Source organism: Nannobrachium achirus (genome assembly GCF_963921795.1).
Source record: "Nannobrachium achirus genome assembly, chromosome: 18".
Lineage (NCBI taxonomy): Eukaryota > Metazoa > Chordata > Actinopteri > Myctophiformes > Myctophidae > Nannobrachium > Nannobrachium achirus.
Window position 1 is genome coordinate 28,820,026 of NC_137825.1, and position 15,345 is coordinate 28,835,370.

General features: G+C 45.3%; 1 protein-coding gene across 1 annotated transcript in view; it reads left to right on the forward strand.

Annotated features, from left to right (window-relative positions):
• Positions 1 to 571: 571 nt before the first annotated feature.
• LOC308303012 (uncharacterized protein) overlaps positions 572 to 15,345 on the forward strand; it is a gene marked incomplete at its 5' end in the record, with an annotated part of 68,693 nt that continues 53,919 nt past the window's right edge. Inside the window, 6 exons of the mRNA XM_080747331.1 lie at positions 572 to 2,767; positions 6,060 to 6,177; positions 7,025 to 7,411; positions 7,869 to 8,046; positions 8,922 to 9,159; positions 9,734 to 9,969. Coding sequence (XP_080603457.1) covers positions 572 to 2,767; positions 6,060 to 6,177; positions 7,025 to 7,411; positions 7,869 to 8,046; positions 8,922 to 9,159; positions 9,734 to 9,969 — 3,353 coding nt within the window. The remainder of the gene's footprint in view (positions 2,768 to 6,059; positions 6,178 to 7,024; positions 7,412 to 7,868; positions 8,047 to 8,921; positions 9,160 to 9,733; positions 9,970 to 15,345) is intronic.

Consider the following 15,345-nt stretch of genomic DNA (forward strand, 5'->3'; position numbering starts at 1 on the left):
GAGAGAGATGGGGAGTGACACACAGCAGAGGTCGTCAGGAACGAGATTCGACCCCGCTTCACGCTGTCAGGCTCGCATAGGGTGCCCGGACCACCGAGCCGGCGGCCCGGGCCAGTCTTAATAAAGATTTAATCAAAGTGACTACTTGATCTTTACAGCCCCCCATTTATTTTCTGTCTCTAACAGGTATGAAGATTGGACAGCTGCTGAAGACGTCCCATGGGTTTTTTCCTCCGGTCAGTCACCCTGTGCTTGTCCACTCGGCACACAGACGTCACCTAGGGAGGCAGAGGAACGATCACCTAAAAATACACTGACATTCACCACCAGCAGATAAGCTGCATCAAACCACCGGGAAGAGGAAAACAAGGCAACAAGGAAGCTTTGTCTATCTCTTCCTCCCTTTCTCTCTCTTCCACTGTTTGTCTCCCTCTCCCTCCCTCATTCTCTATCTCTCTCTCTCTGTGTCTCTCTCTGTGTCTCTCTCTCTCTCTCTCTCTCTCTCTCTCTCTCTCTCTCTCTCTCTCTCTCTCCTCCCTCTGCGTCCTCGGGATGTGCTGAAGTGAAAGTCATGTCCCAGTCTGGAAAAGTCCTTCATCTGTATGTGGAGGTGAGGTCTGCCCCCGAGCAGGATGTGGAGAAAGGAGGTTTTGAGGAAGTGGGAGAGCGGGTTTTGGGTGTGGATTCAGCCCATGACAACACAGCAGCTCTCCTGTCTCAGCTAGCCAACCAGACCACCTGCCAGACTGTCGCCAGTGCCTCCACGGCTCACCGCCTAGCCCACGACTACAGTCGTAGCCAGTCTCCAGCCAGACCCACTGTGAGCTTTCAGCCAGCCCACAGCTGCCAGTCCCCTACAGTTGCCAAGCGCCGTAGTTTACCATGTGACGGAGTCTCTGCCTCTCACTCCCCTTCGTCACCTTCCTCTGGAAGGGTCGCTTCCCCTTGCACCTCTTCCAGCGGACAGAGGTTCAATGAGGGGCCAGTCGGCGATGGGAAGCGCTCGGTGGTAACCTTCAGCTATATCAAGAAGGCCAACGTGAAGACGGTGGAGAGTCCCCGCAGCACTGTGTGCCGCAGGGCAGGCAGAGAGGACAGATCGAACCCCATGCACTTCAACAAAAGGCTCAGCGACCCCATTTGGTTTGGAAGCCCTGGCTCCTCCTGTGGCTCCAGTCCAAAGCTGGCCTTTCGATCTCCTGGGGGTCACCAGCACATGGGCTCCCCCGGCCCACGCCAATCCCATCTGGACCCCATCGGCAGGGCAGCTACCCAGAGGGCTGTGGAGGAGTTTGGATCTCCCTTGCTGAGGATCAAGCTGGCCCATGCCCTCGAGCTCAGCGCAGAATCACGCTACAACCAGCAGCCCCGCTGCCAGTCCTGGGCTGGGTCTCCCGTTCAGCGTCAGAACACCTGTGCTTTCTCCAGTAACCACGTGACACAGGCTATTTATGGCCTGCCCCGAAGTCCAGCCTCAGACCAGCTCTCCTCCCAAACGAGGCAGTCTGCTTCAAACACGTCCCCTCTGTCAACCCCTAGCATGGGCCACCAGAGCCCGCTTCACTGGTCAGGACAGGACGGGAGTACTACAGGGAGTCCAGCCACAACAAGACACGTTCCCAGAGCTTGTACTAGGAGCCCCTCACCCCAGGGAGCAATATTTCAACTTGGCAATAAACTAGTCGAGGGCATGAACCAGCTAAGTGGCAGCAGGCCCTCATCACCAGCTCACAGTCCAGAGGTGGCTCGCCGGCTGGCAGAGGAAGCTACCAAAGTGTCCTCTATTTTTACAGAGACAAGAAGGTCCTCTTTGCACAACGCTTTAGGTGAACTGGGCGGCAACTCATACTCTGACGAGCTTCACAGTTCACCTGCAATTGCACAACAGTTCCAGCAGCAAATACTTCAGATGAATATCCCTTTAAATGGGCAACACATGCCAGCAACTGACAACACAGACTCCCACCAACCTGAAAACTCCATCTCTCAGTCACACTCGCAGGAAACCAACTCGCATGCCAACCACACACATCAAGAGGAGGGGCAGGACCAGAGCTCCATCATTTCAGAGACTGTGGCTTCAGGTTCCCCGGCCCTCCCCTCACGATTCCTCCGCCCCTCTCAACCTCCCACTGAGGTCAGTTCTCCCATGAGGGACCCCAGGTTGCTCGGGGCTGAGCTCAGAACGCCAGATAGCCCCACCCTCCATCGCCGTCAGCTCCCTCAGTACACGGGAGACACCTGGTCCCCTGGTTCGGAGAGGAGAGGGGAGCTGAGCTGTTTTGAGAAAGAGGAATGCACAGAGTTGTCCCGCAGGCTGTTTATTCATCAGAGTGTTGAGGAGGCTCCGGTCAGCTGGACCTCCAGGCAGCAGTGGGGGCTCCAGGAAGAAGAGAGCAGCACAAGACCAGGCCTCACCTGTGGATCCAGGGGCGGACGTGGGGCCCTGAGCCCTACCGCCCAGCAGAAACGTGCCGAGCAGAGGAGGAGAGAGGTCCTGCTTCTGGGGCCAGTGGTGCTAGATTCCCCGGAGGAGGATGAGGGCTGTGATGACGGCGAGGGAGACGGGCTTGAGGGATACGGTCCGGGGCAGCAGCCAGGCCTTCTGAGGGTGGAGGAGCCTCCAGAAGGGTACCAGAACGGAGCTTCCTCACGGAGCTCCAGCGGTGTGACGGGCAGCCTTGGGGACAGGGATTGTGTGTCCCCAGAGTCCAGTCAGTCCAGTCACCAGAGCAACGAGACAGGGGCCGTCACCTCAGGAATACAGGTGAGAAATGTGCTGTGCTGTTCTGTACGTCAGTGGTTCTCAATCTGTGGGTCGGGACCCCCAGGGGGGTCCCCAAATTATTTTGGGGGGGCCCTAGATGATTCTCTTAATGTGCAACACTGTTTTCTCACTCAACAGTAAACAAACCAGCATAAGGTTTAAGTGTATAGAGGGTATCTGCACATTTCTGAAGTGAAGACTATAATATATCTAAAATGTCAAATTAAACATTGGCCAAATTGTCAAATATTAGAGGCTGAAATTTGAAAATCTTCACAATAGAACCGTGTTATACAAAATGTAATGCCTCAGCTCTTAGTGCTCGTCAGGGTGGGGGGGGGGGGGTGGTCCCCAGTTAAAATATGATTATTTTGGGGGTCGCTGCCTGAAAAGGTTGAGAACCACTGGTGTAGAAAGACATAAGAACAATGGGGATACAATGACTTATTACACAGTTTGGTTGAATGCTTGATTCTGACTGGTCAATCACTGAATTCAGCAGAGTGTTTTTTCTGAATAATGACAGATGAGCTCTGTAACAGACCACTGTCTAATCAAAGACTCATTGCACCGGCTGCACTGCTTGAATTGTATGCTGTATCCATGTAAACAAGCACACAATGTCATTTACAACTAAACATTGCTCTCAAGAATGGGGTTGAAAACATTTAAAGTGAGAAATAGACATAAAATCTATTTGATCAACACTTCATTGTTTTCCGTGTTGCGCTGGCCGACAGCCAGCTCAACACTTACAGAATACATTCATTACCGTTAGCAAGGAAATACTTTGTTTTGTTGTTACTTTTGGGTCATGTATTCATTTATATTAAGTAGCTGTGTAGTAAGATAAATAACTCCTAATATCTCATGATGATTAAACACCTCAGGTTCGCCTCTGTGTCTAATTATCCCTTGCTTATTCACACATTCAGGAAACAAATTGTATTTCATTCAGACAACAGGCGTATTGAAAGAATCCTATCCTACCCTGATAAGTGTATTAGAAAGCTAGCCAAATATCTGAGCTACTGTAGGATTGATCAAGTACTACCCTCTTGGGGGGGAAGGGAAGCTAACCATGGCAGCAGGTAGCAGCAGAAAGCAGCATCTACTGTAGAGTGAACATGACCAGGGTTGTTGCACCAAATTCTGGGCCCTGCGTACAAGGATTCACTGCGGGCCCCCCATGAATGTTCATTATGCATTATTTTGTGCTTTAACTATTGAAAAATAGCAGATGTACAATACTGTGAGCTTGTAGATCTGCTATTTTTCAATAGCTAAAGTATGAAATAATTAAGGCCCCTCCACCTTGGGCCCGAGTAACTCAGTCCCACTTTCCCCCTCCTTGTGACGCCCCTGAACATGAGCTTGGCATTTAGAACCACCTATCAGCGGACACATCACCTTGTGAGCTGAGTGTTATCTGGCTTCACAGGCTCATGTTATTCTCTTGAAAAGGTCAAGTGAGGGACAATCAGCTACATAATTATTCAATAACCACACGGTCAGGAGTTGAATATCCTGCTTATGGCCACTTAACAATGATTAAAATATAATTATTTGTGTTTATTCTTAACCACTTTAACCCTCGCGTCCCTATTCTGGGAGGAACATTCCCCAGCAATAGCAAATCTACAAGCTCACAATGCGATGCTTTTTGAGATTTAAATCAGGCTATTTTTGGTGAAGGGTTTTAGTGCAGAGTGGGCCAAGTACAGGACCGACCCTGTCACCTAAGTCAGTGGTTCTCAACCTCTGGGTCGGGATCCCCAAAATAATAATGGATGATTAACTTAATGTGCAACATTGTTTTCTCACTCAACAATAAACAAACTAACATAAAGTTTAAGTGTATAGAGGGTTTATGCACATTTCTAAAGTGACAATTTAAGGACTTTTTAATACCTCTAAAATGACAAATTAAACATTGGCCAGAAATTGTGTCGCGAGGCGTTGTGAGCATGTAGATCTGCTATTTTCACAATAGAACTGCGTTATACAAAATGTAATGCCTCAACTCTTAGTGATTGTCAGGGTGGGGGGGGGTCCCCAGTTCAAATATGATTTTTTTGGGGGTCGCGGCCTGAAAAGGTTGAGAACCACTGAACTATTAGTTTGAAAGTATTAGTTTGCTAAGTAGGCCGATAGAGGGGTTAATTTGGGACTATACATTCTTCAAATAGAAACTTTTAAATGGCAGTAGCCTATAGCCTTCTTCAACCTTGGAATAAATGTCAGGCTACTACTCCAGCAAGTGGGAGAAGCCGTAGTATATATACGCCTAGAAATTGAGTAACCTGTCAACTGTCTATGTGTTGACAAACATATGTGTTCACATTTTATGTTCCCCCAGAAAGTTAAAAGCTACCTCGAAATCCATTGAAATTGTTTTTAAGGTTAGCGTGTCGATAATGTACAATCTCTCTAGGTCGTCCTCAGACGAGCCTTCCATCGTCGCTTCCAGTCATCCCGGTTCTCCATAATGTATGATGTATAATGTACAATGGTTTAGTATTTTGTAAATGGTTTGGTATTTTGTCAATTGGTTTGGTATTTTGTAAATTCATGTGACGTGCTGCGTGTTACACTGTATTGCAATGTAACTTATTGGACTATTTACTTTTTGTTATGCTGCAGTACCTCATTGGAAACACGGTAGTTGTGTTATCTAGTTATATTGTGATTTTACTTGTATATCTTTTACCAAAGTCAATTTTAGTTTAAATATTAATACAATAAAAATTACCTTGTGGTCCAAAGGCTAGCTCTCTACCGACTATCCGTACACATGTGCATGTGTATGTTTGCACTTTATTTATATTTTTTTAGAGAGATACATAGATATGTACATTATATTATTTATATACATAGATAATTGCTCTATATGATTATTTATATATTAAGATAAGATAAGATAAGATTAGATAAGATAAGATAATAAAACTTTATTGTCCATCAAATTTAGCATCAAATGGAAATTTGTCAGTATACAACAATAAAACATACATAAAATACACAATGCATTAAAAACAATATAAAAAATAGTATCTACTATTGTGTTTGTATGTTGTCATTTAGCCACTGCACAAAATGAAGTAGTTTGAAGTTGAAGTTGAAACAATGCATTAAAAACAATATAAAAAATAGTATCTACTATTGTGTTTGTATGTTGTCATTTAGCCACTGCACAAAATAAAGTAGTTTGAAGTTGAAGTTGAATGTGCATACCGTATGTACACCATATCACACCAGCAGTACATTTCATTTTTGTTCACACAATTTGCAGACGGACAGTGGCTGTTTGGTGCCTGGGCCCTCACTCCACTGTCAGAGGATAGCACGTGCCAAGTGGGAGTTCTTATTCGGGGCCCCTGCTGAGGAGGCTGCCAGCCGGGGGGAGAAACGTGAGCGCTAAACACACCGCTGACACATCATGATAACGCTTTGAAGTTTTGATTCCCTGCCTATTGCCAGAATTAGAACCGGATGACGAGGCTGCATGGACTCGTAGCATCATAGCAGATCAAATGTCAGCGCAAGCAAGGACCTGTACAGTACAAAATGTGTCTTGTCCACTTGGTGTAGTTACAACACTGAATTAGCAGTTAATGTTGTGCACAACACAGTACAATCCTCAGTGTTCATTTAACTTTGGGAGTTACAAAATGAACTCTGAGGATGTGTGTAGTTAAGATGGTGGGCAGTCTGAATTAAAAACATGCATTTCTTTTTGGGAATCTGATATGTTTCATATTTATATTTGCTAATATCACAATAGATCAATTGAATAAAGAAAATGTGCGTTAACCACCTTAACCTGGCTTTCAAAAATATCTAATCTCACAATGTGTCACATCGAGCCGTGTTGCGAGATTGTATGTGTAGGGCTCAAGTGGTTAAGAAAATCCCCTCCCCTCAGTTTTTTTGTTTGTTTGTTTTTTACAAATCAAATTTATACTGTATCATTTGTGATTCTCATGGCACAAATTGCTTCTGCCAGATGAATGCCTTTTAAAAAGTAATCGTTTCATAAATTGGTCTTTTGATTGATGCATTTGACATTTTACATTATGGTATTAATAGGATTTCATGGAGGCTAGAGTCATTACACTTATTTAACAGTCAAAAGGAGTGTTTGCTTTTTTTTCTTTTTTCCCCACTTGAAATTCAAGTATCAATTATGCTGCTGTAATTTCACACAACAGTGCTCATCTCTCTCTCTCTTTGTCTCTCTCTCTCGCTTCTCGCCAGACACTCTGGAAGTCTCCACGGCGCCGCCCAGTGGCAACTCCAGCGAGTCGCCGACGCCGACACCCCCGTCCTCCCTGCCCCTCCTCCTCCTGGCCGACCACGACGTGCAGCACGTGGAGGTGGAGCTGGTGACCCCTCCCCCTGTGGCGGCGGTGTCGGGCGCGTCGTCGCCCAAGACGGGCATCATCCGGCGGACGCTCAAGTACTCGGAGACGGACCTGGACGCCGTGCCGCTCCGCTGCTACCGCGAGACCGACATCGACGAGGTGCTGATGCTCGCCGAGCAGGAGGACGCCGACTCGGCGTTCGGCAGCAACCGCAGCGTGCTGGGCACCTCGGGAACGGGGAGCAGCCCCCTGGGAGGCCTGGCCTACGAGGGGACGGACGGTAGGGACGCACCATATTGACAAAATGTCACGTCTCTGTATTTATGCCAAGTATTTTGATATCAATACGATATACGATATTACTGTACAAAATCAATATTCTCTATTTTAAGTTTTGCTACCCCGAGAACTAAGCATTATTCCAAAAACAGCATAATAAGTCAATAAGACTCTTGATTTTAAGTGCTATTGGGTTCCGCTCTTATTTTCTACTTCTACTTGTTTGACGACCATGCAAGTCAAAGTCACTGAGTTCAATTTCGCACATATATATACAGTATATATATGGACAAAAATTAACTCAGTGATCGCAAAAAGCAACGATATGAGTGATATATATCGCCCATATCGTTGCCTTTTGCGATACTGATATTGTGCATGGTCATACTGAGATAACGACACAATAACGATATATTGTGCAGCTTTAATGGACGGGGAGGCGGTGGCGAGAGGAAGAGGCGGCGGAGGAGGAGAAGAGGAGGGAGAGCAGCAGGAGGAAGAGGAGGAAGATGAAGAGGAGGAGGAGGAAGAGGAGGAGGTGGTGAGTTGGGCCAGCGTGAGGATGCAGGGCGACAGCAGGATGAGGCAGCACGCGGCCCTGGAGGAGCCAGAGGTGTACGGACACCTGCTGAAGAGGTGAGCTGCTGGCTCCACCAGCCCGAACACAAGTGCAGCTTGAATCATGGATACATACGCACAGTCTAATCTTGTACCCACAACACACAAATGCGTGCGTACACACGCAAATCTTGGCCTGTACACTCATACAGATACATCCTGGGGCCTTTTCCACCAGCAAAGAACCGGTTTGGGTTCTTTCTCCCGCCTATGGGATGGCAACTTTCTTGGAACCTTGGTTCGTTCTTGTGAACTGGCCGCGAACCAACTTTTTCGGTTCTCAGTGGAAAAGCTCACCTCTGGTTCATCCCATAGGCGGGAGAAAGAACCCAAACCGGTTACGGGTACTTTGCCGGTGGAAAAGGCCCCCCTGAGTGTTAACTTAACAGGGAACATGTTTACATTCTGGGTTAACCACTTAATCCCGAAATACTGTGCCGTACGACAAATAGCAAAAATAGACGATCTACAAGCTATGTTCACAACAATTCTTGAAATTGTTATTTTGGAAATCTTTGCCAAAATACTGACACCATGTTGAAAGTGATTACATTAACACATTTCACTGTGTGGTAACACACACATACTGTAAGAGAATGCACTGCTGGTGAAGCAGGATCGTCTTTCTGACCCATATTATGATCTCTATTTTGATCTCACCCGCAGCCTAGTTTTACAAGTAGACCACAAACTGGTTTGATGGCATTTTTTCATTCATTAAACACAGGTTTTTAAGCAACAGCACAATGGTTTAGTACAGACAGCCATGATGTCTTTTATTTGGAGTGAGATGGTGTGTGAGCTTGTGTGTACTTAGCTTTCACACACTGTAACGGAGCTTTATAAACGCTACGTTGTTGATGACGTCATGTACTCGGTTCTCTCTCTACCAGGCCGCTGGAAACGTTTTTCGACAACCACCACCCGGCCCTGAAATCACCCCTCCTGGTCTCCGGCCCCCGGCGCGCCACCGAGGACACCTTCAGCCGCCACTTTGAGAACATCATGGAGTCTCACCGGGCCAAGGGCACGTCCTACAACAGCCTGGACAGCGAGGAGCTGCTGACCTCCACCACCCAAACGGTGCTGACGTTTGACCTGCCCACGCTGACCCCAGCCATCCAGGGCAAGGCAAGTGCACACATAAAAGGGAGCTTGAGCCCCTGCCCTTTTATCCACCTGTAAAAAGTGCCCTCTCCAGACCACGAATGCAGTTTTTACTATGGTGAAAGAAATGCAAACGCCCTCTTTCCATGCCATACCTGAAGGCAGCATTCAAGAGATTGCCTTGTCCAAACCTTCCTGAACTTGAATGCAGCGTCTTATGTAGAAAGAATTGCCCTCTATGAGAATTGACCACATTTTTGGACACAGCTCCTACATATTTTGCCCTAAAATCACGCAAAGCGGTACACAGTATTTCTTGACTAGTCATCAACATGGATCTGTCCCATTTCGCACCTCCATCAGGCAGATTTTTTCAAACACATTTTTGGGGCCTATTTGTGTATACATGTGACCTGACGGTCGCTTATCTCCCGATTAGGGAGTCTTACTGGTAATGATTAGTTCAGTGTGGTATCAAGTACCGAAAATAGCTGACCTCCAAGCTTGGAGGTCTGCTATTTTCTATATTTCCACCAAAAGGCCACTACAGAAACTTCAACCCTTGCCTCTCTAACATTCTCTGCGCGTCCCTGTCCAGGGCCCCATGTGCCACAGCGCCAGGCAGATCGTCCAGCTAAGTTTCGCCCCGCTGGCACATCACGAGAGGCCCAGCCTGTCGGACTCCATCCTCACTGTGACCGGGGACTCGGACGCCACGCGGGCTCCCTCCAGCGAGCGGCTGAGCAGCGGTTCTGACGACTCGTCGCCCAGGGGCGGAGAGCCACTCCGGCTGGGGAGCAGCTGGTACAGCAACCCCTCCTTCTCCTTCCCAAGGTGAGTCAGGACTCAGGAGGATCCAAAACATGTTTGGTCAGCAGTTTCTGAAAGAAACTCCTCCGGTGCTGGTTCAAATGGGATACTGTTCCAGTTTCTGGTTTAAAGGAGTAGTTCACCCCCAAAATGACTTTTTCTTTTTACTCACCCGATAGAGACTTGAGTTATTTTTGTTTTCGTCGCATTCCTAAGCCAATAATTTGATTATAATAAATGTACCCCAGACTCAATGGGCCTAAGAGTCTCCTCAAATTATTCCCTTTAAAGTCTGGGAACTAAACTGTTCTAGTGCCTGATAGTTCTGGTTTAAATATCTGGGAAAGAAACTCTTCCAATGTCAGGTAGTTTTGGTCTAAATGTCGGCGAAAGAAACTTCTGGTAATAGGTCTTTTAAAAAATATAATCTGGAAGAAACGGTTACTGTTACCGGTAGTATTTGAAAGTAATAAGTAATTGTGTATTATATAAAGTGAGTTGCATTTACCATATGGCCCATAGGGCAGGATCATATCTCCAGTTTCTGTAGCTTGAGGTGGCTTGATGTACAAGCACATCCCCCTGCCATGATGTATATAGCACAACCCCTGGAAAGTATATCTCAGGGACGTAATCCAATCCATGATGTTGAGTGCCAAGCAAGGACGCATTGGGTCCCATTTTTATAGTCTTTGGTATGACCCGGCCGGGTGTCATGCCATGACCTCCCAATCTCAGGGCCGACACCACAAAGCCACTGAGCTGGTAATATATATTCTATTGCATTTATTCTATTACAGTTTTAAAGTAACTTCCCCAAAACTGGTCATGATAAACTTGATTTACATGATTATAGCAGAAGATCAAAGCAATAGGAATGCTGACGAGTTTCCTGGTTTTAATGATTTTGCAGCCATTGGATGTGGTTAATTTCAGTACTTGCTTCAGATGGGCTATCCAACATGTAAAATATCAATGTGCGTGTTGTTTTCTGGGGCGTTATCGTCGCAATATAATTAAATTTTCATGATTTGTTTTGGGGCTTTTATGCCTTTATAGATAGGACAGTAGACTGACAGGAAATGGGGGGAGAGATGGGGAGTGACACGTGGCAAAGGTCGTCCGGTTCGGGAATCGAACCGGCAACGGTTCGATTCCAGGCATCCAGGCCTAGTGGTATGTGCCCGGTCCCGGACCAGTACTGTAGGCCAGTGCCCCGCAATATAATTAGTGGCCAAGGCCACGAAGTGGCAAATGGCCACTCATTGATATTGGACTTTCCCATTATTATTCTTCCGCCACTTTTTCTCTAGCGGCTAGACCGTGCAGTCGCTTTTTACGAAACTCGGCAGTATGGCAGAGGACTATGCCAAACGGCTAAAACGCGAAGCTCGCAACAATCGGCCAAAGGGTGGCGCTGTAGGAAGCCTTCGAAAGTGCAAACTTTGAACTGGTGTAGCTCATGCCCTGTTTCAGGTACAGCCATGAAACCTGTATACACGTATGCGTCTCCTCATGCCGAACAACTTTTACGCTCTGACTTTTGACCTCTGACCTTTACCTCTCCCACAATTTTGAATTATATGAAAAACAGTCAAAATCTATCTCCTCCTGGGATTTTCGCGTAACGTGCGCAAAACTTTTTTTACATGAACTTTGGACCAACACGGTCATCGCACAGCGGCCGGATTTTCTTTAAAGCGAAACATTATTTTTTAATAATTCACTGTATAATGCAGTTTCATGCAAATTATTCTTCTGCCTCTAAATCATACATGCAAAGTGACACGTTCATGGCAGTATGGCAGAGGACTATGCCAAACGGCTAAAACGCGAAGCTCGCAACAATCGGCCAAAGGGTGGCGCTGTAGGAAGCCTTCGAAAGTGCAAACTTTGAACTGGTGTAGCTCATGCCCTGTTTCAGGTACAGCAATGAAACCTGTATACACGTATGCGTCTCCTCATGCCGAACAACTTTTACGCTCTGACTTTTGACCTCTGATCTTTACCTCTCCCACAATTTTGAATTATATGAAAAACAGTCAAAATCTATCTCCTCCTGGGATTTTTGCGTAACGTGCGCGAAACTTTTTTTACATGAACTTTGGACCAACACGGTCATCGCACAGCGGCCGGATTTTCTTTAAAGCGAAACATTATTTTTTAATAATTCACTCAATGTTGCAGTTTTATGCAAATTATTCTTCTGCCTCTAAATCATACATGCAAAGTGACACGTTCATAGCATTTGGCAAATATGTAGAGGGTTAGTCCAAATATCACTGAAAGCAATCTTACTCAAATTGGCCAAAGGGGGGCGCTATACGAAGCGTTTGAAAACTCAAACTTTAAAGGGGCATAAGTCATGCCTCGTTTCGTTTGAAGACATGCAACTTGCTTACACGCGTGCCTTGACTCAAGCGGAAGACATCTGTGTCTTTGTTAAGTAAGCTCCGCCCTTAGATTTTCCGCAATTTTGAGCAGTTTGTAAAACACTTAAACCCGCTTTTATTCCGGAACTTTCGCGTCACGTGCACGGAACTTTTTTTACATGAACTTTGGACCAATATCTAAAGATCTGTCAGATCGTTTTTTTTTTTTATCGAAACGTGCTTTTTTAATAATTCAATCAACATTGCAAGTCTTATGCAAATTATTCTTCTGCCTCTAAAACATACATGCAAAGTAAAATTTCATGATGAACTACTATAGAGGGTTAGTCCAAATATCACTGAAACCAATCTTACCCCAATTGGCCAAAGGGGGGCGCTATATCATTTTGAAAGAAGGCATCAAGTACATTACATGAAACTTTTTTTTTTCTTTTCTTTTTTTTTTAAATGACAGGTCCATTATGTGTGACTGCCGTAGTGTAGTGGTCAGTGCCTGTGCCTGATATTCGGATGGTTGTGAGTTTGAACCCCACGTTGGGTAGAGTTGATGTTAACATCCTGGATGCCCATGGCATGTGCGTATGTCAAACTCTTTAATGTTGACACGTCTGATCTAACTCCAGATCACGTTCATGTTTAAAATGAGCCCTTCTCTACCGGCCGTTTTGAGTAAAAGAAAATATGATCACTCGAAAATGTCAGAAATACTCAGATTACATTTACTCAGATTGATTTCACCCCAAGCCTCCAAAATATAAAAAAGAAATCAATAAAATCAAGGCACTCAGCCTACATAGAACTTTTTTTTTAAACAAACATGGTTAACAGATCCTGTGGCTGCCTAGTGTAGTGGTCAGGGCACATGCCTTACATGCAGAAGCTCGTTGGATCGAATCCCACCTGGGGCTTGTATAAGCATAAAACCATGACATAAATCCTGAAACCTGAAACAAGCATTATAATACAAACTGTCATGTCTACACCTATGTTGTGATTTCCAAGGATTGCAATGATACCATGTACCAGCTCAGTGGTCTAGTGGTTTGAGTGTCTGCCCTGAGACTGGGAGATCTGGGTTCAAACCTGGGTTGCGTCATACCAAAGATTCTAAAAAATGGGACCCAGTTCCTCCCTGCTTGAAACTCAACATCTAGGGTTGGATTGGGGGTAACTCCCTGCGACATACTAGTGTCATGACCAGGGGGTGTACTTGTACAACAAGTTACCTTGCGCTACAGAAACAGGAGATAGGCTCCTGCCCTATGAGATTCATAGCCTGGCCGATTCATATGGTCTTCATAGCTCAGCCAGGCTTACTATGTACATCATCAAAGTACATCATCAAACTGTCCAGGTGCATAGTATCACAGTTTTTTTTTTTTATGTCTGTTGCATATAGGCCTACAGTCTTTTGCATACATGTTGTGTAGAGGCCAATTTGTGCTTTTACCTATAACCACCGATTAGTGTAAAACTTTGTATGCATGAAACTTTTTTTTTTTTTTCTTTTTTTTTTAAATGACAGGTCCTTTATGCGTGACTACCGTAGTGTAGTGGTCAGTGCCTGTGCCTGATATACGGATGGTTGTGAGCTCAAACCCCACGTTGGGTTGAGTTGATGTTAACATCCTGGATGCCCATGGCATGTGCGTATGTCAAACTCTTTAATGTTGACACGTCTGATCTAACTCCAATTCCCGTTCATGTTTAAAATGAGCCCTTCTCTAACAGCCGTTTTTTTTCCTGTTCTGAGTAAAAGAAAATATGATCACTCGAAAATGTCAGAAATACATACAATAGATTACATTTACTCAGATTGATTTCACCCCAAGCCTCCAAAATATAAAAAATAAATCAATAAAATCAAGGCACTCAGCCTACATAGAACTTTTTTTTTAAACAAACATGGCCAACAGATTCTGTGGCTGCCTAGTGTAGTGGTCAGGGCATATGCCTTTCATGCAGAAGGTCGTTGGATCGAATCCCGCCTGGGGTTTATCTAAGCGTAAAACCATGATATTTGGTACACTTCACAGTTTGGTTCCTTGAACAATGTCTGATATGGAGCCTTCCTAAAAATGTCCCCCAACCCCCCTTGATGCGTATTTTAATATCCGCCATTACTAAATAATGTATTTTGCATCATAAATCCTGAAACAAGCATTATAATACAAACTGTCATGTCTACACCTATGTTGTGATTTCCAAGGATTGCAACGATATCATGTACCAGCTCAGTGGCCTAGTGGTTTGAGTGTCTGCCCTGAGACTGGGAGATCCAGGGTTAGGGTTAACCCTAACCCTAGCTTAGCAAGGCTTACTATGTACAGTACATAATCAAACTGTCCAGGTGCATAGTGTCACAGTTTTTTATGTCTGTTGCATATAGGCCTACAGTCTTTTGCATACATGTTGTGTAGAGGCCAATTTGTGCTTTTACCTATAACCACCGATTAGTTTAAAACTTTGTATGCACACTTCCCAGAGGCCAAGGAAAAACCTGTGCCCTGCATTTTTCACATCTGCCATTTATAGCGCCACCAGAAGGCCGATTTACAGTATGTAAAACACATTCTTCGATATTACTCCTTCAGATTTTATCCGAAAATCACACAAATCAGTACACAGTATCTCTACAGTGATGTAATCATGACGGATTTGTCAGATATCATATTTCTATCTAATTGGCTAACATTGAATTCCAAGGTTTGCAGGATTGCTCCTTTTTGAACAAAATGTCTCAAACGCAGCCTGCTATGTGTGTGAGATTTTGCACACATATTCCCACTAGGCCAAGGAACAGATGCCACCCTTCTCACATTGGCCTGTTATAGCGCCACCAGCGGGTAATTTTTTGCAAAACACATTTTTGGAACAAAATGCTTCAAATCCCGCATGCAGCGTCCGATTGCCGTGAAAGGCCCAAGAACACGTGGCACCCTTTTCACTTTGGCCTATTATAGAGTCACCACTAGGCCAAAAAAAAACCTACCTGACCTGCCGGAGT